General features: G+C 35.1%; 1 protein-coding gene across 1 annotated transcript in view; it reads right to left on the bottom strand.

Annotated features, from left to right (window-relative positions):
* Positions 1–24,035, bottom strand: part of HIVEP1 (HIVEP zinc finger 1) — a 181,774-nt gene that overhangs the window by 64,180 nt on the left and 93,559 nt on the right. Inside the window, 2 exon segments of the mRNA XM_043976628.1 lie at positions 2–5,616; positions 21,930–21,983. Of these exon segments, the coding sequence (XP_043832563.1) occupies positions 2–5,616; positions 21,930–21,983 (5,669 nt within the window).

Raw genomic sequence — 24,035 nt, 5'->3', positions numbered from 1 at the left:
CTTGCTGTAGATCTCCTGAATGAAATGATGAAGAGGTTAGCTCCCAGATACTCATTTTGTTACACTTATTCTTAACCACCGGAGAATTACCTCTTTCTTCATTACTGTTTGCCACTCTTCAAAGGAGAAAATTTGAAGACCTTTCTGGAGAAGATGCAGGTGGTTTTCTAGCTGCAACATTTAGACACATGGAAGATTTAATGGTTTCTAATTCTGGCAATTCTTTTATATGTTCTGCAATTTCAGATTTCAAATTTCCTGAAGAGGTATTGACTGGTAAACCATCTGTCAAGCTGCCAGGGTCACTGCTACTTCTAGGTTGTGCAATAATTTCCTGATCCAATAAAACACTTTCAAGGGGCTCTGTAGTACAAACTTGTCTCACCAAAACAGGTTTTTTGTGTTTATTAGAATCACTACTTTTCATGTTCAACAGTTGTAATGATCTAATGTCTGTTATACAAACAGCACCATTTTCATCTTTCGCTCGCTTCTGTTGTTTCTCCATGGCAATATCTAAACTATTGGCTGGGGAAAGCATTCTTTTACTTGAAGCTGATGCTTCTGGGTGAGGAAAAAGACCACTGATGGGACTTTTGGTCAAGGATTCTGATAGTGACAAATTTTGGCCTATCTCAGAAAACACATTTTCATTAACAAGTTGCTTTTGTGAGTTTGGCAAAGCATTCTGTGGATCCTTGTGAGATTTTGGCATCTGAATTGCACTTTCTGATGTTGGCACTGTAACCATATTTGTCTTGCAAGCTGGCTGATTTGATTGATCCTGGGTTACTAAAATTTGTGGAAGGGATGTGATAGTAGCAAGACTATAAGGTGGTACATTACTGTGACTATGAACAGGAACTACAAAAGGTGGTCTCTTCTGTATTTGACTGCACAGATGTCCAGGTTTTAGAGGTGGCAAAGGGCAAGAATTAGATGTACTAGGTATTTTTAATGAAGTCACACTTTGGTCCATACTAACTAGATTTTGATGAACTTGATTTGACAAGGCATTTATGGAATTTGAACATGACTGACTCGAATGCAGAGTTTTAAAGTGAAGTTGGTACTTTGGAGCAAAGCAATCCTCACTTTCAGAAGACAAACATGTGGCGGAGACAGTGTCTGATTTTTTATCTTGTGTTGTCACTTCAAAAGAAAGTTGTACATTTTGGTGTTCAGGGGTAAGATAAATTGGATTTATTAAATTGATGCCTAAAAGCTGCTGGGTGGTTGTAGAAACAGAATTTGAGATTACTGGTTCCAAGTCCTTAATTTGAATCTGGGAAAGCAAACAGTTTGAGGGAAACTCATTTAAAGATGTATTAGAGATCTGAGATCTAGGAAATGTCACTGTGGTTACATCTGATACAAGAGTATTTGGGAAAGATGATGGTATTACAGGAGGCAGATGACTATCTGGAGCTATGTTTAGAGATATTTGACGTACAAGAGGTCCCCTCCTTCTTTCTAAAAGAGGCACATGTCCTGTAATTCCGATGCCAACAGGAGACTTCAGAGTCTGTACCTCCACAAGTGGAATAGATTTGGATGGAGATGCATTTCCACAATCAAAAGATTTACTTCTAAAGTCAGAGACCTCCATAGATGGTTGTGTGCAATTAATCTGTTCTGAAGCAGCTCGTCTCATTTCCCTATAAGGAGTTCCTGGCACGCTCAGTGTTTGTGAACCAGCAGGAATCATAAGGAGCTCTGATTTATTTATACTTTCAATTTTGGAGGTATTCTCAATTTTAGAAACTTCCTCTATATCTAAAGAAGCTGAGAAACTTGAAGTATGTGATAAACTGCTCTCCCTACTTAGGCTCCTAGAAAGGGTAGAATCAAAGCTTGATTCAGCAGAAGAGTGTTCCATCTCAGCTAGACGGATCCTTTTCTTTTTGGGTGGCAATTTCTCTGTTGGCAATTTTGCTAAAGTTTCACTCCGTTGAGGCCAATTAAATTTTTCTGGTTTTTCTTGATCATTACATTGGGTTTCATGGTCACGATCTGGTTCTTCTGTGACCAATATTTCAGGGACTTGTATATTATGTTGACGAACTAGTCTTGACTGTATCGGCAGATTTCTTTCATTTGAAACCACTCTAGTACTTTCATGAAATTCTACTCTAGGTGAATCTGAAAACACAAGTTGGGGACAGTAAACAGCATTCCCAGGAGTACATCCATCCTCTTGAATAATTCTAATTGTTTTCAAAGGCCCATGCTTCACTGATCTATTACCTTCTTGAAAAGAAATTGGGGAACTTCTTTCAAAAGTTTCAGATTTTTCAAAGGAAGTAAGTCTGCTTAGTGAATTGGTATGCTGTATTACTGAAATTCCAGTCCCTTGTCTTTTCAGCTCTATCTTTTCCTGGGTTACTGAATTTATTTGCTTTTCCACAATGGGAGAGAGTTTGGGTTCAGTAGTCTGTTCTATGTTCCTAGCAACAAGCTGAATTTGAGAGTTTTGCAATGTTATACATCCGGACTGTTTTCCACTTGTATCAACATTATGTTTAGACAAACTAGTACTTCTTGAAATATTCGGACACTGAATACCTTCTAAACTTTTTGAAGCAATTCCACTTTCACTTTGCTGAAGCTCATCATCATCTCCAACACTTTTCATTTTCCTTCTTTTTCTTATCTGGGGTGTCTGTTCCCAGACTCCAGATGAACCAGCCATTCTATAATGCAGGATTGGAGGTTGTGTACTACCAGACACTGCACTGTGTTCAGCTTCTCGTATAGCTACTTTTGTTTTTGGTCCATGTAATTCTGAACAGTAAAATTTTTTGTGATTTTCAAAATTTTCCAATTTCCTATATCTGTTTCTACAGGTTTCACACTCAAACATTGTTCCTCGGCCTTGATGGGATTTCTTTTTTTCCAAATTTGAACCTTGTGCAAATGACTTACTTCTTGGCAATAAAGTTTCATTAGAAACATTACATCCAAGATAGCCTTCATCTGAAGATTGTGTTGTTCCAAGAACATGATTTTCATTTGAAGAAGAATCTTCTATAGCTGTCTGTCTGACCAGAGTACGAGGATGTCCACTTTGTTGTACTGAAGAATTAGGTCCTGATACAAAGACATCATCATAAAAAGAGCCGATTTTGTCATCAAATGATTGACTTCCTCTTAGTGGATGAGGAGGTGGTATTATATTTGCAGGTACAGCTGAATAACCTGTAGTAGGCATAGAATTACTTCTGGTTATAGGTAAACAGTCAAGGGAAGGTACAGACAAAAGAAAAACTTGTTTAGATTTCTCAGTAGGTGTGAAAGGGGACTTTGGTATATCAGAACTTGAGCTAGTTCTCCTTCCTATAGGTTTTAGGTCAAACTGGAAAGAATCTTTAAATATATATGATTTTGGTGAATCTATACTACCTCGTCGAGAGAGAGAGGTTCTTCTTGGTTTCACACTATCTAGCTGTTTATCATCTACCAAGGCTTCATTATCTGATATTAACTTTGATATGCGTTCTTCCAGTGTTTTTGTTGCCAGTGGTGGACGCATTTGACCAGAAAAAATCAATGCTTTTTCACCAGAAGCTGTTTGTGCAGCAGAAGGTGGTGCTGTACTGATAGGAACTGTATAGGGTGCATTATTTTTATTTGAATCTTTTTCAGTGGTAGGTAATACTCTTACAAAGGGAGGAGGTGGACTCATTGTCTGATCAGTACTTTCAGAACGTGAAAAGTAACCTGAATCCGTGCTTCCTAAACTTCGAGGGCTCAGCAAATATTTCCCTTGTTGCTCTTGGGGACAATCAGTAGCCTGTTGCCTTTGTAGTTGTGCATGTATTGGTCCTACATGAGATTCTTGCCTTTCTTCTGACTGTGTGACATCCCCTTTCTGGTGGGGCTTATCATCAGTCTCTAAAGAAGACATGTTATCTAAATTTGGCTTTGTGTTTGTAACTTGAATGTCCCTCGGTTTTTGTCTATTAGGAAGTTCAGGAGTGGAATCTATAACTTTTGGACTATCGGCTCTTAAAGGGGAAATGTTCACTGGGTAAACTACTACTTTAGGTAGTGCTGTTCTTTCTTGTGATTCTGAAGATTTTTCCTGTAGTGAAAAGTCACCTAGTACATGATCTGGATTGCTTGGAATAGAACTTGATTTCTGTAAAGTTTCAGAATTTGATATAATCTTCATTATTTGTGTAGACTCCAGTTCTATGGAACCTTGGTCATCTTGTCTTTCATCTGCAGTACCTTCATCCTCACTTTCACCACTTTCTTCAACATCTGAATGAATATTAAGTGCTTTAGCTGATTCATGTGATAGGAATAAACCACTTGAATCTGGCTGTAAAACAAGTCCCAGTTTGATAGCATGTGCATGAGATTTTTTGTGCTTATATAAATTGCTTTTAGTCTTAAATGAAAATCCACAAGTCACACAAGGATAGGGCCTTTCTCCTGTATGGGAGCGGATATGCTTTAGAAGCACACTAGGTTTTGCACAAGCTCTACTGCAATATTCACAAATGTATTTTCCTTGCTTTTTGGGCTTCTGATCTTTCAAAATTAGATTATACATTTGTTCAACACTGTGATTAACAATGGAAGCAACTTGAGCTGAATTATACACTGGGGCTATGGGTAACTGTGTGGAATTGGTTGGACTTACTGACATTGGTGATGAAGAATTCACTGGCTGGTTTTGAGGAATAACCTGAGATACATTAGAAGGTGGGGTATGATTTATAGAAGTTACCGCTATATTGTATCCATGTGGGATTTGGGGGTTATCTTTACTTTGCTGATGTGTAAGCGTTCTAGTAAAACCTGGACATACTGAAAGCTGCTGATTATGTTGGCTAGATTTAGAAACGAATTGTTCATGTATAGCATGTAAAGGAGAAACTGACTGAAGTGGTGCTTGTTCATCCTTGCCAGCAGCAGAGACGTGTATATTTTGTGAGGTACAAGGAACAGATTCTTCGGGTGACAAAGAGTGATTTGGAGCACTCTGACTGCTTTTCAGCTTAGAAGGAGGTTGGGCCACTTGATTTGGTCTCAGTTTTTCTACTGTTCTAGCACAAGAAGGGCCCTTTTGGGATAAGGTGCTCAGTTCTGGCTCCATGGCTTTCAACAAGACATCGAATGCAGTGCTTGTGTATGAAGATGAAGTACTACAAGGAAAAGTCATACATTCACTGTTGTCAGTTTTAGTCATACTTGACATATGACTAGAGATACACTGTTCATTGGGCAAACTGAAATCTCCTGAATCAGAGCCTTCTGATCTCCACTTGCGTAATTCCAAGGAATGCTGTGATAAAGACAACTTCTTTGGGGGCACGGATGTTTCAGCTTTTGAAGCTTTGGTTGGTACTACAGGTGTTTCCCCATTTTGTTTGGTAAATGGTTTCCCATTTTCTACTGGAAAGTGATTCTCTTCCTTTTGGTATTCCAAAGTCCTATGAAGCACATTAAAAGATGGTTCTCCTGTGTTTTCCTTAAGCTTTGTTTGAAGAGGATTTCTCAGGGGTGATTTTGGTATTTTTTTCAGATGGTTTTCAGTTACAATCTTTTTCCGTTTCACACCTTTAACTGTGTCTGTTGTTCCTTTAACACCAGTCTCTAAAATTTCTGTGGGGGGGGAAATGGAAAAAAAATTAAATTGGAATGACTTTAAAATACCTCCTATAATAACAATGAAAAATGAAGAACATAATAGTTGCAGAAAAATAAGACAAAATTCATGTCTAATGCAAATTATACTAGTTCTTAATATTCTTAACAGTTCTTAACACTCACAGTTCTCTTATGATCTCTGTGAATAGAACTACTGTGCTACAGAAGTGGTGATCACCATATTCTTTTTGGACTCACTTATCAGTTAAAAAATTAAACACATATCCTTAATATGAATATATTTGCATTTACCATCAGACTAACAATCCTATATGTTATAAAATGATCACAAAAACTGAAATTTTAAAAGGATAAAGACAAATATTTGATCCTGGAGAGCCCAAGGATTTTACTGTGTAAGGAGGGAGTGAAATGATCAGATCTATACTTTAGATATCATTTTGGTAGCTTTATAGAGGATGGATTAGAAATGGAGAGAGATGTGCGGTAGGGAGACCAATTAGAAAACTAATATAATAATGCAAGGTGGTAGCTGTGCAAGTAGAGAAAAAGACAGATGCAAAATATTTTTGTGGAGAGAGAAATAGTAATATTTGGCAAATGACTGGCATCAGGGATGTAGGGTGAGAGAGAGTGAAATGTTGGACATGACACTGAAGCTACAAGTTTAGATGACTGGAAGGCTGGAGGTGCCTTAAAGAGTAATAAGAAAGTTCAGAGGAGGAGAAAGGGTGTGGTAAAGGAGCAAGAGTCCATAGAGGCTAGAAAAAGGTATAGTGGTTTGGGTGGATGGCTAGATGGGATGTGAAGGTAGAGCATTATCTGGTATCTACTAAATGGGCTATTATGTACTAGGTAGCACCTGGATTGAGCTCTCAAGTTTGTGTTCCAGAGTTAAGTGAATTAACTTCCCTGGGCATTGGAGGAAGGGATTCTGGGATTCCAAGGTATAGACAACTTTCTCTCTACACTTGACTTTATTCACTTACAAAGGAAAAAAAAATTAACATGTACTTATCTAGTACTTATCTCAAGAGAATGATGTGAAAACGTGTTTGGGTTTTTTTTACATTCAGCAATGGATTTTGAATTCCTTCTAAAGCTTATTTAATCAATTGAGTCAGAATAGCTACTAAACTCAGGGTAAGTCCATTTTTTGCTAAGTTAGTAATTTTAAAAATGCTAGTGTAGTTCCCATAATATAAGACTTCTTGTCTTTGTTGGGGGATAAAATGTTTATGCATTATCTTATTTAGGTCTTACAACTGCCTTGTGAGGTTCCTATCCCCATTATTATGCCCATTTTACAAAGCAGATGACTGAGGATCAGAAAGGTTAAGTGACTTACCCATCGACACAAATCTAACAAGTACTAGAGGTGGGATACAAATTCATGTCTTCCAACTCCAAAGGACTCATGATGGAAAATGTTTTCACATCCAGAAAAAAAAGAAACTCTGGATTCTCAATGCAGATTAAACGCTTTTGTTCTGGTTCTTCTTTCACAACATGACTAATGCAGAAATATGTTTAATGTGATGGTACATATATAACCTATATCAGATTGCTTTCTATTTTGGGGAGGGGGCGAGGGAAGGGAGGGAGGGAGCAGAATCTGGAACTAAAATCTCTTGAAAACAAATCTTTACATGTACTACTGGAAAACAATAAAAATACTTTTATGATAAAAACAAAACAAGCAAACAAATTTATGTCTCTTCTGATATCTTCATGAGGATTTGGTGGAGACCCTCCTAAAATGAGTCAGACCTGATAATCACTACTAATTTTTGATGATTCATTTGGGGATAAATGATGCCCCTTGAAGAACACAGAAAATAATGCCAAGTATATGTGGTCTTAAGCAAAAACTGAAGACTTCTGTAGAGATTTCATCACTACTGCTGCTTAAAGGTAGGAAGTCAGAAGGAGATTTGGGAAGTGACATACTGGTAAATATGATAGCATCTGATATGTTTTAGATTTCTACAGTACTGCTTAAAATCTAGAAATGATGAGTTCTTGATCAGAGGAGAAATTCATCTAAAAAAAAGCTGATAGGCACTTATTTTCCTGGTGTCTTATGAATCTGATCAAGAGGGCTTAAACTGGAAATGGAAGGGAAAGGGAAGAATTTTCCATATAAATGCCAAACTTGGCACCACAGAGAATAGCAAAAACATAATAAGAAAAGGGGACCAATAATTCACATAAGATACTATCCAAGAAGAAAGAGCAATAAAACCCAATTTCGTAGCCATATAATTTTTTAAATGTTTGGAAAATAAATGGAATGAACAGAATTGGCAATGAAAGGAGGAAAATCTGGTCTCACAGGTATCACTAAAACTTGGTAGTATAGCAGTCATGACTAGAACCTGGCTCTGGATGAGTGTATTTATTTTAAAAAATCATGTGCCAGATACTGTGCTAAGTGCTAGGGACACAAATTCAAAGACTGTCCCTTAACTTACAGTCTAATGGGTGAAGATGACACAAAGAGGCAGCTGAGAAGGGGCGGGGCATAGAGGAGAGACACAATACAGTGGCATAGTAGAAAAGTCAGAGAAATCTCAAAGTAGTACAGTCAGGTGAAAATGAGGGCAGCTGAGCCCTCCCTCCTTAAAAGAAGATTCTAGAGTTCATGGCTCCACTCTCCAATTAGAGGGATAAAAAATGGTGATAAGGTAGAGTACCAAGGTTGATAGGATCTTTCAGGGCTTTCTTGCTGCATAGTGGGTAAGTCAGGTAAGTCCTAAAGCAGTGTAGCCAGTTAAGAAATGAAAAAGGGAGAGACTAGATAGAAGTAATGTGAAATATCACTACATATAAACAAGGTATATTCACATGAATTGAAATCCTAGGGAACTATAAAGAAATACGGTAGAGAAGAAAATGAGGATCAGCAGAGGAAGAAACTAAGGACACACTGTCATTTGGAGAAAAGGAACTAATTTGTTCATTCATGCCATTAACCTGGCATGAAAATATGATATTGTAGTAAAGGAAGTAGATACTGTAGTAAAGGAAGATGCTAATTATCTGAATATCTTCTAGAGAATCTTTTTTTTCGTATCAAAAGCAATGCAGTTAAATTTGTGGCATACCTTGGTGACAGCATTATCCTTCAAGAGGTAGAAGAAGCAGAAGATGGAATTGTTAATTCTGGACCAACAAGAAGGAACTGGTTACTTCAGAAGAAATAATATAAGATATATACAGAGTAGGTAGAAGGCAATGTGAGAAGGAAGGTATTAGTAATTAGAGACCTGAAGTGAAATTTGGGCAAATTACTGAAGTCAGGGAAATTAAGAAATAAGGTGAGATAGAAAAACATTCCAGGCATAGAGGAAAGTCAGTGTAAAGGCAAGGGTATAGTAGATGGAGGTTGGTGCTATTATTATCCCCATTTTACAGATGAGAAAACAACCAAAAAGGTCAAGTGACTTGCCCCAGATAGTATCAGAAGCAGAATTTGAATTCATCTTCCTGACTCCAAGTTCAGAAATCTATCCAATATTTCAGTTATCTGCAGATTTCAATCATTCCTATCGGTGTATATAGTTCAATCATTAAGTCAACAATCATTTATTAAACATCTATGTGCCAGATATCCTGGAATAAATTTAAGTGGTTAAATGAATCCTAGCCCTGAAGCTTGTTATTATTTGGGAAGGGAGAAATCATACACTTATACCACTCTTCCCTCCTTCCTTCTTTTTTGAATCTTTGGAGCTCCTGTTGATACAGTCTCACTGTTCCCAATGTCAGCACCTGGAATACAGTCTTCTACTCCATCCCAACTCTTTAGCAATAGACTCAATGATTTCAATGTCCTAAAGAAACTCTAGCCTCACAGAGAGGCTTCTCAATTCCAAGGACCTTATCTCTTAGTCTTCTCCCTAACCACCACCCAACAAGACCATACTTAATTATCCCTCCAAATTTCTCTGCCTCTAAGACCCTGAACTATAAATAGTAACAGCTTTCTACCTCCACAATCCTAAATTATGTCCCTGTCCCAATCCTTCAATCATATGGCCTTTATTATAACTTCTAGTTCTCTGGCTCTTCCCTATTCTCCTACTCCATCACTCGAAGTCTAGCTTCACCTGGCTCCAGATCTAAATAGACAGCATAGTAATAGCCATTTCAACAATATTTTTGCTCACAATACACAACCTTGCTCCCTTAATTTGTTATTATGACCATCTTGCAAATTTCCATTCCTCGGAAGTGCTCATATGTTTTCTCCATTCACTCCACAGAACTATCAATCATCACCAGAGTGATCCATTCATGTTTAACTAGATCTGCTAAAATCTGAGGTTATTCATCATGACTAATGCAGAAATATATTTAATGTAATTGTACATATATAACCTACACCAGACTGCTTGCTTTCTTGCAGAGGAGGGAGAGAAGGAGAAAAATTTAGAACTCAAAATATTATAAAAGCAAATGTTGAAAAATATCTTTACATGTAACTGGAAAAAAATACTATTAAGATTGAAAGGGGCAGCTAGGTGGCACAGTGGATAGAGCACCGGCCCTGGAGTCAGGAGTACCTGAGTTCAAATCTGGCCTCAGACACTTACTAGCTGTGTGACCCTGGGCAAGTCACTTAACCCCCAACTGCCTCACTTAAAAAAAAAAAAGATTGAAAAACAAATTGTTATTCATCTTTATTGCTGGCCATCTTTTTGTTCAACTCCTTATTGTATTACCCAAGGCAATAGCTCCAAAATCTTTTCCCACTCTCCTCAAATTCCCAACTATATCCGAGACACTATCATGCCTATTAGGTGACTTCACTTATTTCACTGAAAGTTTGATACCATCTTTTTTTTTCTTTTTTCTTTTGTATTTTTCTTTTATTTTGTTAAGAAAAATTTAATTACACATAAAGATATTTTTTGAGTTCCAACTTTTTTCTCACCCCCCTTTCCCTTTCCCTCTCCCCTCCTGAAGCCAGCAAGCAATCTGATATAGCTTATACAGTATAATCATGTTAAACACATTTCCACATTAGTCATGTTGTAAGAGAAGTGTCAGAACAAAATTAAAAAATGCAAGAAAGAATAAAAAACAACAAAAAGGAACTAAGAGTGAAAATAGTATGCTTCAATCTGCATTCAGAATCTATAGTTCTTTTTCTGAATGTGAAGAGCATTTTCCACCATGAGTCTTTTGGCATTGTCTCGGATCATTATATTGTTGAGAAGAGTTGAGCCTATCACAGTTGATCATCACACAATGCTGTTGATATTGTGTATAATGTTCTCCTTGGTTCTGCTCATTTCACTCAGCATCAATTCATGTAAGGCTTTCCAGGTTTTTCTGAAATCCATCTGCTTATCATTTTTTATAGCACAATAGTATTCCATTACACTGATATACCACAACTTGTTTAGCCATTCCCCAATTGATGGGCATCCCCTCAATTTTTGTACATGTGGGTCCTTTTCTCTTTTTTATGATCTCTTTGGGATATAGACCTAGTAGTGGTATTAGGTCAAAGGGTATGCACAGTTTTATAGCTTATTGGGCATGGTTCCAAATTGCTCTCCAAAATGGTTGGCTCAATTCACAGCTCCACCAACAGCACATAAGTGTCCCGATTTTTCCACAAATTCAATAACCATCTTACACGAGTTCCCCCAGATTCCTTTTCTATCTCTATCTGATCACAACTTTTTCCTCCTTCACTTATCTCAGAGAAAATATCCCCTTCTTGCTTCCCAAGGCTAATAATCCACCTCAGTTTGAAAGTTCAGTCCTTTCCCTCAGATTTAATTCTATACCTTCCTGGCTTGACCAGGAACCACCAAACAATAATTATCCCATCTTTTTCTTGTACCCTCAATTTTCCTCTCTCATTAAGCCCCTATTCTCATTTACTTAACAATCTATTTATCTTTCAAGGTCCAATTCAAATGAATTCTTTATTGATTCTGACATGCCAAAGTGCTCTTTCCTTCTTCAGATTTTTTTTCTATAGTACTTTGCTAAGTCTCATTTTTAAAAATATTTTATTGATCTTTTGCTTTATATTCATTTCTAAATATATCCTTTTTCCCTCACCTATCTAGCAAGTCATGTCTTATAGCAGAGATTAAGAAGGAAAACAAAAGTGGTGTAGCAAAACCAACAAACACATCATATCTGAAAGGATTTCCAATATTCCATAGTCATTCCCCTCATAACTGAAATGAAGGGAGGAAGATGCATTTTCTCAAATCTTCTGTGGAATCAAACTTCTTGGTCATTAATATTAACATTACAAAATGAGCATTACAATGTTCAGCTTCCCTTTTTTCTCTATTTACATTGTGGTAGTTATTTTGTATATTGCAGATTGTTTTGGGGTTGTTTTTTGTTTTTGTTTTTTTGTTCCACTTACTTTACTTCACTTCATAAGTGTTCACATTAGAGAAATGCAAATTAAAGCAACTCTGCAGTTTTACCTCAGATCCATACAACCGGCAAAGTCAATAAAAATGAAAATGAAATACTGGAGTAGCTGTTGAGAAAACAGGCACATTAATACTCTACTAGTGGAGGTGTGAATTAGTATAACCATTCTGAAAAGCAATTTCTAACTAGACCCCTAAACTCACTAAATTGTACATCCCTTTTGCTGATTTAATTTATCAAATATATAAAGAACTTTGTCAAATTTATAAGAACATGAGTCATTCCCCAATTTATAAGTGGTCAAAATATATGAACAAATAAAATGAACAAAATACATGAAAAATATATGCTCAACACTCCAGCCTTTTTACTGTCTGTCTCCAAATACCCGAATTAATGTTCTCTCCTTACTTGCAAATCCTAGAATCTCCTTCTTTAAGACTCACCTGAAATCACAACTTCTGAAGGAAGTCTTTCCCACTGTCCCCAGTTACTAGTTCCTTCCATATTTAAATGCTTAATAAATGCCTGTCAGTTTTATTTTTGTGTTATCACTGTTGAACCAGTATAAGCTGATGAAATTGAACCTGGCATTCTTGCCAAGTTATGCCCTCAAATCTACCAGTAAGCAAGCATACTGAGGTTTAAGCAGACAGGGTGATCCTTTATATATGTGGATATGTAAAAAGTGTTATTTGCATTTATTACAGATATAGTAAATTCATGATTAGGTTTAATCATGTTGCTTAAAAGGGTACATATGATTCACTTGAAATTCTCTTGAATGTTCCATCAATTTTTAAAAAACTTTCTAGTCATCAACTTAGTCAACTACCATTTATTATATCATAGCTTCCAATGTGCCAGGCACTGTGCTAAGTGCAAAGTAAAAAAACAAAAAAGCCTTAGTTCCTGCTCTTAAGGAACATACATTGTAACTACTTTCACTTTCTGCAAAATAAACATTAAAATCCACTGACTTAATTAAGAATGGTAAAATCATTCTACTGCTTAACTTAAAACATCAGGTTTACCCAAAGAAAGTGGGATTCAAATATCTGGATTTTATTATCTTCTTATATATAAGTATTACCTCAAAGTTTCAATTTATAAATCAGGTTGTAATTCATAATATTAAACATTTTCACATAAGAAATCATACATCATAAGGGCATTCATTGTACATGATTTCTAATCTTGTTATAAAACATTAGAAATTTAGCTTTGAAGGCAGTGCTTGGAATTTGTTGAAATCAATCATTAAGGAACACTAAGAGGAAAAAATTTCCTAACATTATGTTTATAAGTATCTTATTAATGGTGAAGAATTTGGAGGCTCAAGAGTGTTCTGTCCCAAAACTCAGTAGTACAAATTCTTGAAATACTCAAACTTAATATAAATAACATAGAAGAACTGGTTAAAACTGACATGGATGTTGCTATGGTCCTACTTGGAATTAGTAAAACAGAAATAACTGATAAAACTCTGAGTACTAAAGAAACATCAAGGCACCATAAAGATATAACAGAAAGAGGAAAACATTTATTTAAAAGAATTTTTAGGAAAGCTACCTGCAGGGAAATTGCTTTGTTCTTTTATTCACTGAATTTTGAAGAAAAGACATTTGCATACTTCTTTACTCTAGAGATTATTTCTCTGCGCATTCTTTACTTCACTTTGAAAATTTCATGGCAAATTTTCCACAGAAAAAATTTCTTGTAAAAGTTCACCTGTATTTTCCACAAGGATGACCTTAATATTTACATGGATCATTCTCACAAAGATAGGCAAATGAGTTAGTAGTTACTGATAGTCTCACAACTGGTCTTTTGGGGGAGTATTCAAAACCTGATATGTTATTGTTTATGATGCAAATCTCACCAAAATGCACTTGGGAAGCAGAAATGACAAGTATCAAAATCTGTTGATATCAGACTTGATTCTTGTTTAAAGTCACTGTCTTAATTTTTTCTTTCCTTCCTTATTCTTTCACTTCTTCCTTTTTAGACTCCAGTTGTTTTACCTTCAAGGGAACTTAAAAATGCACATTCTTATTTCCTCCCTAGTTCAGCTTTATCATCTTTTACTCTATCCATCTACTGACTTCTCTGGTCTATGAATGATCAGGGGAAGGGGCACCAAATTTTTAGACATCTTGATAGACATCCAGTTAGATCGGTTTTATTTTACTGCTAACACTGAACTGAGCAGCAAAGAAAGTATAAATCCCAAACAATGGACTTTCCTCATCCATTAAGTCATATCACTGAGTGATACATAACACTGATGTGAATTTCTTTTAAAAAATAGAGATTAAATTAATTTATTTGATTTTCTTTCTTATCATTCATCCTTGAATATAATAGAAAACTGACAAAATAAAGTTCCTAGCTCTGTTTTTAATAATTGTTAGAGCTACCCATCTCAGATATTACAACACCTACTTTCTCTTTTTTTAATAAACCTGGGGACATGAATAGGATAATATAAAAATAATAACATAAAAAACAACTGCTTTTTGCTATCTCATCCTATATAATCCATTTTAGTTCCACAATAACTCATTAAAATTTAACAAATATTGAGCATTTCTATTTCTCCTCCAGTCTAAGACCACCACCATCAATTAAGTTCAGTTCAAAAATAATTATCTTGAATGAGGAAGCAACGGGGACCTAAAAAAGAGATATATATGAATAGGTAAGGAAAAATAAAAGAAATAAAGTTAAATATTTAAATTGAAAAAATTGATCATGGAATAGCTAAAGATTCATTCATCTGTACAAATAATATTTTTTCTTTTTCTTTTTCTTTTATTGCGGGGCAATGAGGGTTAAGTGGCTTGCCCAGGGTCACACAGCTAGTAAGTGTCAAGTGTCTGAGACTGGATTTGAACTCAGGTCCTCCAGAATCCAGGACTGGTGCTTTATCCACTGCACCACCTGGCTGCCCCACAAATAATATTTTCTAAAGATAAATCTACAGTTAAGAATTATTTAAATCAGCTATTACTTCCTCATCTGTAAAATACTGCTTCACAGAGTTGTTGTAAGGACTATAAGAAATGATGTATGCGAATGCTTTGTGAATTGTAAAGCACAATATAAATGTCAACTATTATTACTGTTGTTGTTATTATTATGTGGGTACAGATTATAATTAAGGAAACTTCCCCCAAGAAGAAACAATGATCTTTGGACCTCTGATATTTCTAAGCTTACAAAAATTTCCTAGCTTGACAGCATACCTTTTAAACTCACATTGGGTACTTAAGTAACAATAAATTGCCTCTTTACCATTCCCCCAGATTATAAATATGCAGTACTATTTATTATTAGACATACCTTAATTTTAGTACTTCCTGAAAAATAGCCATTTAAACAATGACCTAGAAACATTTAAGGAAAAATTCAAGTTCTTATTTCCTAAAAGAAATGACACATCTGAGTCCTCTCCCAATTCCACTTTATCTCCAGGATAATTTGTTAGAGATACTGCTGTCAGCCTACAAATAAAATAAAACTTATTTCTGATTCTATCAGTTGAAATTAGAATGAACAAGACATGTACCCAAATACGATTTAAGAATGAAAGTCAAGTATTAAGGAGTATTCTAAAATGTTCTGGAAAATTTTAGGAGGGAAAAATTATTTTTAACTGGGCAAAGGGATAAAGGAAAAGCTCGAGTGAAATGTTGAAACTAAATTGGGCTTTGGAAGAAGGTACTTCAAATGGCAGAGATGTCAGAGGATATCATGAAGGTGTGTGACAAAGAATGATTCAGTTTCACTGGAAAATGAACTACGTGAAGATCTGTCTGAGATAAATTTGGAAATGTAGGCTAGAAGCAGACATTGGGAAAATGCTCTCCAAATCCAGAAAAAAAGAACTGTGGGATCTAGATGCAGATTGAACCATACTATTTCTACATTTTTTTTTGTTTTTCTTTTTTGAGATTTTTCCCTTTTGTTCTGATTCTTCTTTCACAGCAGGACTAATGCAGAAATATGTTTAATGTGATTGTGTGTGTGTGTGTGTGTGTGTGTGTGTGTGTGTGTGTGTATACACACATATATATAAAACTGAAATCAGATTGCTTGCTGTCTTGGGGAGCAGGGAGGGAGGAAGAAAAATTTGAAACTAGAAATCTTATAAAAACAAATATTGAAAACTATCACTACAATGTAACGTTTTAATGACGACCACGAAGGGACTTACGGCCCACTTATAATTTTTCTAAACCTATAATTTTTCATATAATCATAATTTTTCATAAGTCCAGTTATTATATTTTTCCAGGTTAGTTATAGCTATTAATAATTAATTTTTTAACACCAATTAGGAAGAAAAACCATTTAGGAGGTCATTAAAATGGTCATGGGAAGAAGAAATGAGAATGAAAGGCAAAAGAGAATATGTATATATAGATAGATAGACATTGCAAGAATAATTGATAGGACCTAATAATAGATTAGGTATGTAAGACTAAAGAGAGAAAAGAATCAAAGATGACTGTAAAATTATTAATATGGAAGACTGGTAACACCACTATCAGAAAACTCAGAAGGATAAACTCAAGGGAAGTGTGGGGTTGGAAATAGCAAGACTGTACAAATAACTGGATCTGTAGAGGGAAAGAAAGTGAAGAGTTCAGAATAACACTGTGATTTATCAACCTAGGAGTCTCAAAGAAGGATGGCACCTTCAACAGAAATAGGAAGGTTGGGAAAAAAAGGATAGGTCTGGAAAGAAAAAACAAGCCTGGGTTTGAGATGTCTCCAGAATACCCCATTTGAAATGGCCAAAAGGCAACTGATGATGTTAGATTGAAACTCAGGAGAGATAACAGGGCAAGATATATAGAATTGGGAGTCACTAGCATAGAGATAATAATTAAACCTTTAGGAGCTGGTGATGGCTCTGAGAGAGGCTGTAGAAAGATAAGTTTTCCTCCCCTCCACAAACCCTGCCCTTATATCCGGGGAATTCAACATCCAATGTTGACATTCTCTCAAATTCCCTAACCTCTCACTTCCTCTGCTTCCTTAAATCCTATGACCTCCATTCCACATAAATCACACATAAAGATGCTAATACATTCTATCATGAGTGAAGAGGAATTATTAGATATAATAGTAGTGAGGACAGATGAAAAATAAAGTACACAGTCTCCAAGAGGTATTTTTGCTGGGTGAGAGTCAAGTATGTTGGACTTAGTCATTCTACCTTAAAGGAAGGAGGGGAGGGGTGCTACAGCTAGAATCTACTCCCCTGGCAGAGGACCTTGTGTGTGGGAAAATTCTGGTCTACTGATCCTGCTGGTCTTCTAGGGTGGCTTGGGAAAAGGTAAGGCAGGGGTGTTGGATCAAAGTTCCTGATGGAGTCCTGTCTTTTTTTTGGCAGAGGGTGCTGTGCTAAGCCTGCTTGCTGAGAATGTCCTGGACTGGTGGTGTTATTCTTTCTTCCTTAAGACATGGAGATTTTTATAAAAGATAAATATTGGTATTTATACCAAAATGCTATGGTATTAGTAATAATTTAAAAAGAACTTTGGAAAATTAAGTGGTTTTGCAAAATAAATATTACAATTAGAGATTCTTAAGGAAAGACCTGGAATTTACAAAAGACCCGATCATTTATTAATCTAGATATAATCCCATTTTCTTCTTGAAATATTCTATTGCTTTATTCCTGATATGTGCTTTTGGTTAAATTTGGCTTTTGATATCTAGAAATAATTTCCCTACAATATACATCAATGTGCTATAAAATATTATAAAACAAGATAACATTATGGTTAACTATAAATGCTGAACTACATACTACAGAGAACTAAACAATGATGTGGAGGAAAAACAAAAACAGAGTTTATAAGATCAACCATTACTGCTGGCACAAACTGCCATTTTATTTTATTAATTAATTAATTAATTAATTAATTAATTTTAGTGAGGCAATTGGGGTTAAGTGACTTGCCCAGGGTCAGTCACACAGCTAGTAAGTGTTAAATGTCTGAGGCCAGATTTGAACTCAGGTACTCCTGACTCCAGGGCCGGTGCTCTATCCACTGTGCCACCTAGCTGCCCCTACTAACTACCATTTTAAAGGAATTAGGCCTTAATCTTTTTTTTTTTAATTAGGCCTTAATCTAACTTGGCTCTCCTTTCCTGACTGCTGCCTTCTACTATGTCTTGTCCACAGATCCTGCTTCAGTTCCCATTTGCTCTCTTTCGTTGATTTTGTTTGGGAAAACTGTTGATGTGTCCAGCCTTCCAGAATTTGTTTCCCCAAATTTAGGCCTAAGTATAACAAACCTGGGGTCCTGGGGCAATGCCTTCTTTTATAGTTCCAACAGCTCACTCTCTGTTCATGATCTTCAGCCCTGTGTATCTTTTGATTCAGACTTATTGATCAAGGACTATCAGATGCCCCCCCTTCCTAGCCTCCTAGATGAGAAAGATCCTTCTCTCTCTGGCCTTCCAAGTTTTATGTACTTCTGTACTTACTGTGCTTCTGCTTCCTTCACTCACCTTTTGTATATTTCAATGCTGCAGACCTAGCTACTCCACCACAAACAAAATTCTACCAAAATTTTGGTTGTGTGTATATATGCATGTGTATGTATGTATGTATGTATGTGTAGGTACACACATGCATGTATATATAAACACACCATATATATCTCTACACATGTATATATATGCATATTTTTATGTATATATGTGTATACATATAAATTGATACACATGCACATGCATGCACACATGTCATTACTGTTTATATTGCCTCCTTCACCTACTGATCTAGACAAACATGAGCCCTGTGGCCCATGGCCTGTGGTTCTGGAACCAGAGCTTCTCTGGTTTTTCCCTAGACCTAGATTTCTCTCATTTTGCTTCCTTTATATTAATGATAACTTTAATCCTGATTATGTGTCTTCTCCCACCAAAGAAATCCAGACAAAAGTGAAAAATAACTTCTAGTATCTGACTCATCTTAACAATGAAAGCAAAAAGATTGCTATTACTAATTTTAAGAATAGGTTTCATGACAAAAGAACTAATTTCACACCCTTTTAAAAAAGCAAAGGTCAATAGAAAAGACAGAAAGAAAGCTGAGCTGATATTGGGGAAAGCAATTTGGAATTATACCTCAAAGGTAAAAAAATTGTATATACTTTCTTGACCCAGTATTATCACCATTAAATTTCTTTTTTTTTCTTCTTCTTTTTTTTTTTTTTTTTTAGTGAGGCAATTGGGGTTAAGTGACTTGCCCAGGGTCACACAGCTAGTAAGTGTTAAGTGTCTGAGGCTGGATTTGAACTCAGGTACTCCTGACTCCAGAGCTGGTGCTCTATCCACTGCGCCACCTAGCTGCCCCACACCATTAAATTTCTAACCACTAAGAGATCAAAGAAAAAGAACAACCCAAATGTACAACATTATAGCAGCTCTTTTTTCTTATAGCAAAGAACTAGAAACTAAGGAACTGTCTCTCAATTGGGAAATGGCTGAACAAATTATGGTCTATGAATTGCAAGAAATGATAGAAGGAACAGTTTCAGAAAACCTTGAGAAGATTCATATGATCTGATCCAGCGTGAAGTGAACAGAACCAGGAGAATAATTTATACAATAACAACAACATTGTAGAGCAAGACAATTTTGAGAGACTTCAGAACTATGATCAATGACCAGAAGACCACTGATACAGCAAGCTATCCCCTTCCTAATGGAAAGGTGATAAACTCAATGCTATATTTTCAAACATGGCTAATGTTTGGCTTGACCATACTTATTTATTGCAAAAGTTTTGTTTTTCTTTTTCTCAAGGGAGAGGGTGTAATTTAGAGAGTAAGGGTATAGATAGTGTTGCCAAAACAAAAGAAAAGGTTATTAAAGTATTGAAAGGAAAATGCAAAGAAAAGAAGGAAGTTGAAAAGGAAGTAGAGGTAAAGACGGCTTTGTAAACAAGTTTAATTTATAATTTAACAAATATTGAGCATTTCTGTTTCTCAAATATTTATAAAAATATTTATAAACAGAAGTATTTTGTTTTATATACAATCATACCTTTGTTCTACTTTATATCTGAAAATGTTCTTTATTTGGTGTTTGTTAAGTGCAAAGTTAAAAAATATTTCAAAAGAAAAAGAAAATTGAGATCTCTATGGAAAGAACACATAAATCATAAAATAAATTCTACAATCAATATAACTTGCCCAGTATTATGTCAATTCTGTGACTATTTTTAAGGAGACTTGACAAAAAGAAATAAGAAAAGAAAGGGATAATTTAGAAGTGGTATAATATAATATGTGCTTGATTAAGATGCTAATGTATTTTGGCAATCTTTCTTATCTCTGCAAAATCTTTATGAGAATGATAAACATACAAGAATCCTTGATGGAAACATGAAAATGGAATGGGCAAACAATACTCAATAGGAAACCATTTACAGTCATACAAATGACTGACAGTTCAAAATACAAATCCCATTGTATCTGTTGTCTATTAAAAATTATTTGTTTCAATAGAGTAAGATGCAATCTTAAAGGCTCTTCTCCAACAAAATGTGTCTCATACATGTACTAAAAAAAGTATAAGATTATTGGATAGATTAAAAAAGAAATATAAGCTTGTTTATTAGTCCTCTAGTTATTAATATCAACTGAAACATGAAACAAAAGATTTTTGCCACCATAATGGAAAATACATAACAGTGTCCAAATGCAAGAACATTCCCTAATGTGAAAAAGTCCTCCATGTGCCTTGGCTTCAGAGTACATCACACTGATTGTATCAAGGCTAGAAACAATGTAGAACTTCCAAAATGAGATCTAAAATAATTTTAATAATTTGGCCTAATTATTTATGCAGGGAAAAACAAAAAGTTGAAGAATACTGGTTATCCAAATTATGATAGAACTTGGGTGGAAACGTGTAGAGTCTACCCATTAATACATTTATAAGTACAAACATTATACGTGGACAATGAATGAGGCTCAGAATGGAACAAGAGAACAGTCTAAGCTCTGAAAAAAATCCATACTTTTTAATAGCCTCAAATTTCTCTTGAAACAAATCACCTATTTATCACCAATATTCTTCTGGTAATGTTACAGCTACACATCAGAGACTACTCCAAAGAACACCCAAAGGGCAATAGAAGGGAGAGTAAGGGTAGGCATAAGCAGACTGTACTATAGTTATTTATTTATTTATTTATTTTAGTGAGGCAGTTGGGGTTAAGTGACTTGCCCAGGGTCACATAGCTAGTAACTGTCAAGTGTCTGAGGCCGGATTTGAACTCAGGTACTCCTGACTCCAGGGCCGGTGTTCTATCCACTGAGCCACCTAGCTGCCCCTGTACTATAGTTATTATGCAAGAAAAGTGGGATAAATGCTATCATCAGAGAAATGTAATGACCAAAAAAAAAAAAAAACAACCCAAACAAAACAATTGGATTGTCGTGTAGTCAAATTATGAAAACGAATATAACAGATGTTTCTCCCAATATTATGCCACTAACAAGCATTTATCTAGTGTTTCCTAAGTGCAAGCACTAGGGATACATATACAAGTGAAAGGAGAGCCAGCTCCTTCCCTCAAGGATCAGCATCAGTTCTCATTGGGAGGGTTTTCCAAATTGTTGATACCATCAAACAGGAGATGATCACTAAAACTTATTTTTCAAATTAAATAGGAATATTTTCAAATCTGTGCTACCTCCAAAAACACAGAAGCATAAGCCTGAATTTTGGTTATCATTAAGTGATTTTAAGGTAGGTCCATTTTCAGTATGACAAACTATGAAACAGTTGCCTAAAGGAGCCATGCAGTGAAATCCATCCATCTTTTCTTCTGCGCTCACCTGAATTAGACTCACCTTTTTGGGAATCTTCTGCCTCGTTAAGTTCTTTCTGTGCTTCTTCAATTTTGTCTAAGAAAAGCATAAAAGATATATTAATCAATACAACATCCATAAGTAGAGAAGCACTGGTAATTAAAAATAAAAGCTATGATTCTATGCCCTAATTGTTAGGAAAAAGCATTTGCTTGTTAAATAAACATTTTCATATTTTAAAATCATTCTTTAATCACTATAAACACAGGAAAGAAACAATAACAGAAAACTTTCCAAAATTTCTGAATACAGATAACAAGGCACTAATTGAGAGAATTCACAGATCACTATCAAAAAATGAAATCCTTTCATAAAAAAATTCTAAGATGTATATGTGTGTGTGCAAATGAGAGAGAAAAAGAGTGTGTGTGTGTGTGTGTGTGTGTGTGTGTGTATGTGGAGAAAGAGAGAGTTAGAAGTTAAATTGAACAATTTCACTAACAAAAAATTTTGTAAGCAATCAAAACGAAAACCTTTGAATATGAAAGATGAGCAAATCAAATAACATAGGATTATGCTGTAGTTAAAGGAAATCAGAGACAGGATTGAATAATATAATCCAAAAGTCAATAGATCTCAAGGGGCAACTCCAAATCAAACACCTTACAAAACAGCCTAATAATCAATGAACAAAGATGAATATTCAACAAAAGAAAGGTATTTGAGTAATTTCAAAAACAAATAAACAAATAAACAAATGAAAGAGAGGAAAGCAGAATATTTGACTTGCAAATACCCGATAAAAGAACAAGAAAGATAAATAAGTACAATTATCAAGAAAAGACAAAATCCTGGAATCAATTGTCTCATATTCACAGGTTATTATTTTTTTCATGAAAAAAGGCAAGGAAGAGAATGATTGATTTATACCAAACAATAACAAAGGAACACATCAAGGAATTAAAAGGATCTGAGGAATTTGGGGGATTTTAAATTTCAATGGAACTAAAAGACTCAGCCATTTCATGAGAATTATCTGTGAGGTCTTATTACCCATTTTGGACAATATCAATTTTTAATAGAGAGTACTCAGTCTGTAGCAATTATCTGAGAAGGACTCAGTTCAGTAGTATATGTATTATAGTATGATCTTATTTAAGAATCATAACTACCTAGTGGAAAAAATAGAGTTAAGTTATTAAAGTTATATTCCTTGTTCTGCTATTAATCCAATTTGTGACCCTGGGGAGAGACAACACCATTCACCTTTCCCCTTTTGTAAAATGCTGACTATGTAAGGAAATAATACACAAAGGCCAAGAGCAAAGCATTTTGATAAAAAAAAAAAAAAGGTAGCATTACAATCCCTACATTCTTTCATCAAATGAGAACTAAGCATGAAGGGTATGCCTTTATCAAATAGTGTGGTAAGAATGACTTTCACTATATAATTTATTTAAATAACAAAATTTGTAGCACTTTTCAGAAGTATAAAGTCTTCCCACTAACTAATACTAAGAGCTGGGGGGTGGGGGGAGAGGCAGGGTGGGAGGGGACCATAAGATCCCTTTTCCTGTAAGTCATTTTGTTCTTAGTTCAGTTGGGGGAAGAGCTATTCCTTGTAACTACAATGTATAGCATATCTCTTATAATTTAGGAATTTGACTTCTTGTGATAAATTTTTATGAGTAGTTTTCTTCATCTGTTCAATGATAAATTATAAAGATATGGTATCATTTTTCTCCATTATATTTACATAAAACAGAACCAGAGGTGAATAAGCAAACAAAAGCTGAGATTAGCTTGTATCAAGAGTTTTAAACCATTTAAAAAAAATTTTTGCAGGTCATAGACCTCTAGAAAGCTGATTAAGTCTATGGAACTTTCTCAGAATGTTTTAAAATATATTAAAATAAAATACACAGAATTGCAACGGAAATCAGTTATACCGAAATACAGTTATCATTAAAAAAAATACCAAGTTCATGTACCCCAGGTTAAAAACCCAAGCATAGTGCTTTAAACACTGATTATATAATAAATGCTAGAGTACATTATCCTAATCTAATGGAAAAAAAGAATGAAATGTCTAGTATACTTTAAAATTAGTAATATAAACATAATTAGGGTTTAGAAATTAAAATTTAA

The sequence above is a fragment of the Dromiciops gliroides genome, chromosome 1, assembly GCF_019393635.1.
Source record: "Dromiciops gliroides isolate mDroGli1 chromosome 1, mDroGli1.pri, whole genome shotgun sequence".
Lineage (NCBI taxonomy): Eukaryota > Metazoa > Chordata > Mammalia > Microbiotheria > Microbiotheriidae > Dromiciops > Dromiciops gliroides.
Note: the sequence above shows the minus strand (reverse complement) of the source record. Positions and strands in the feature narration are given on the sequence as shown.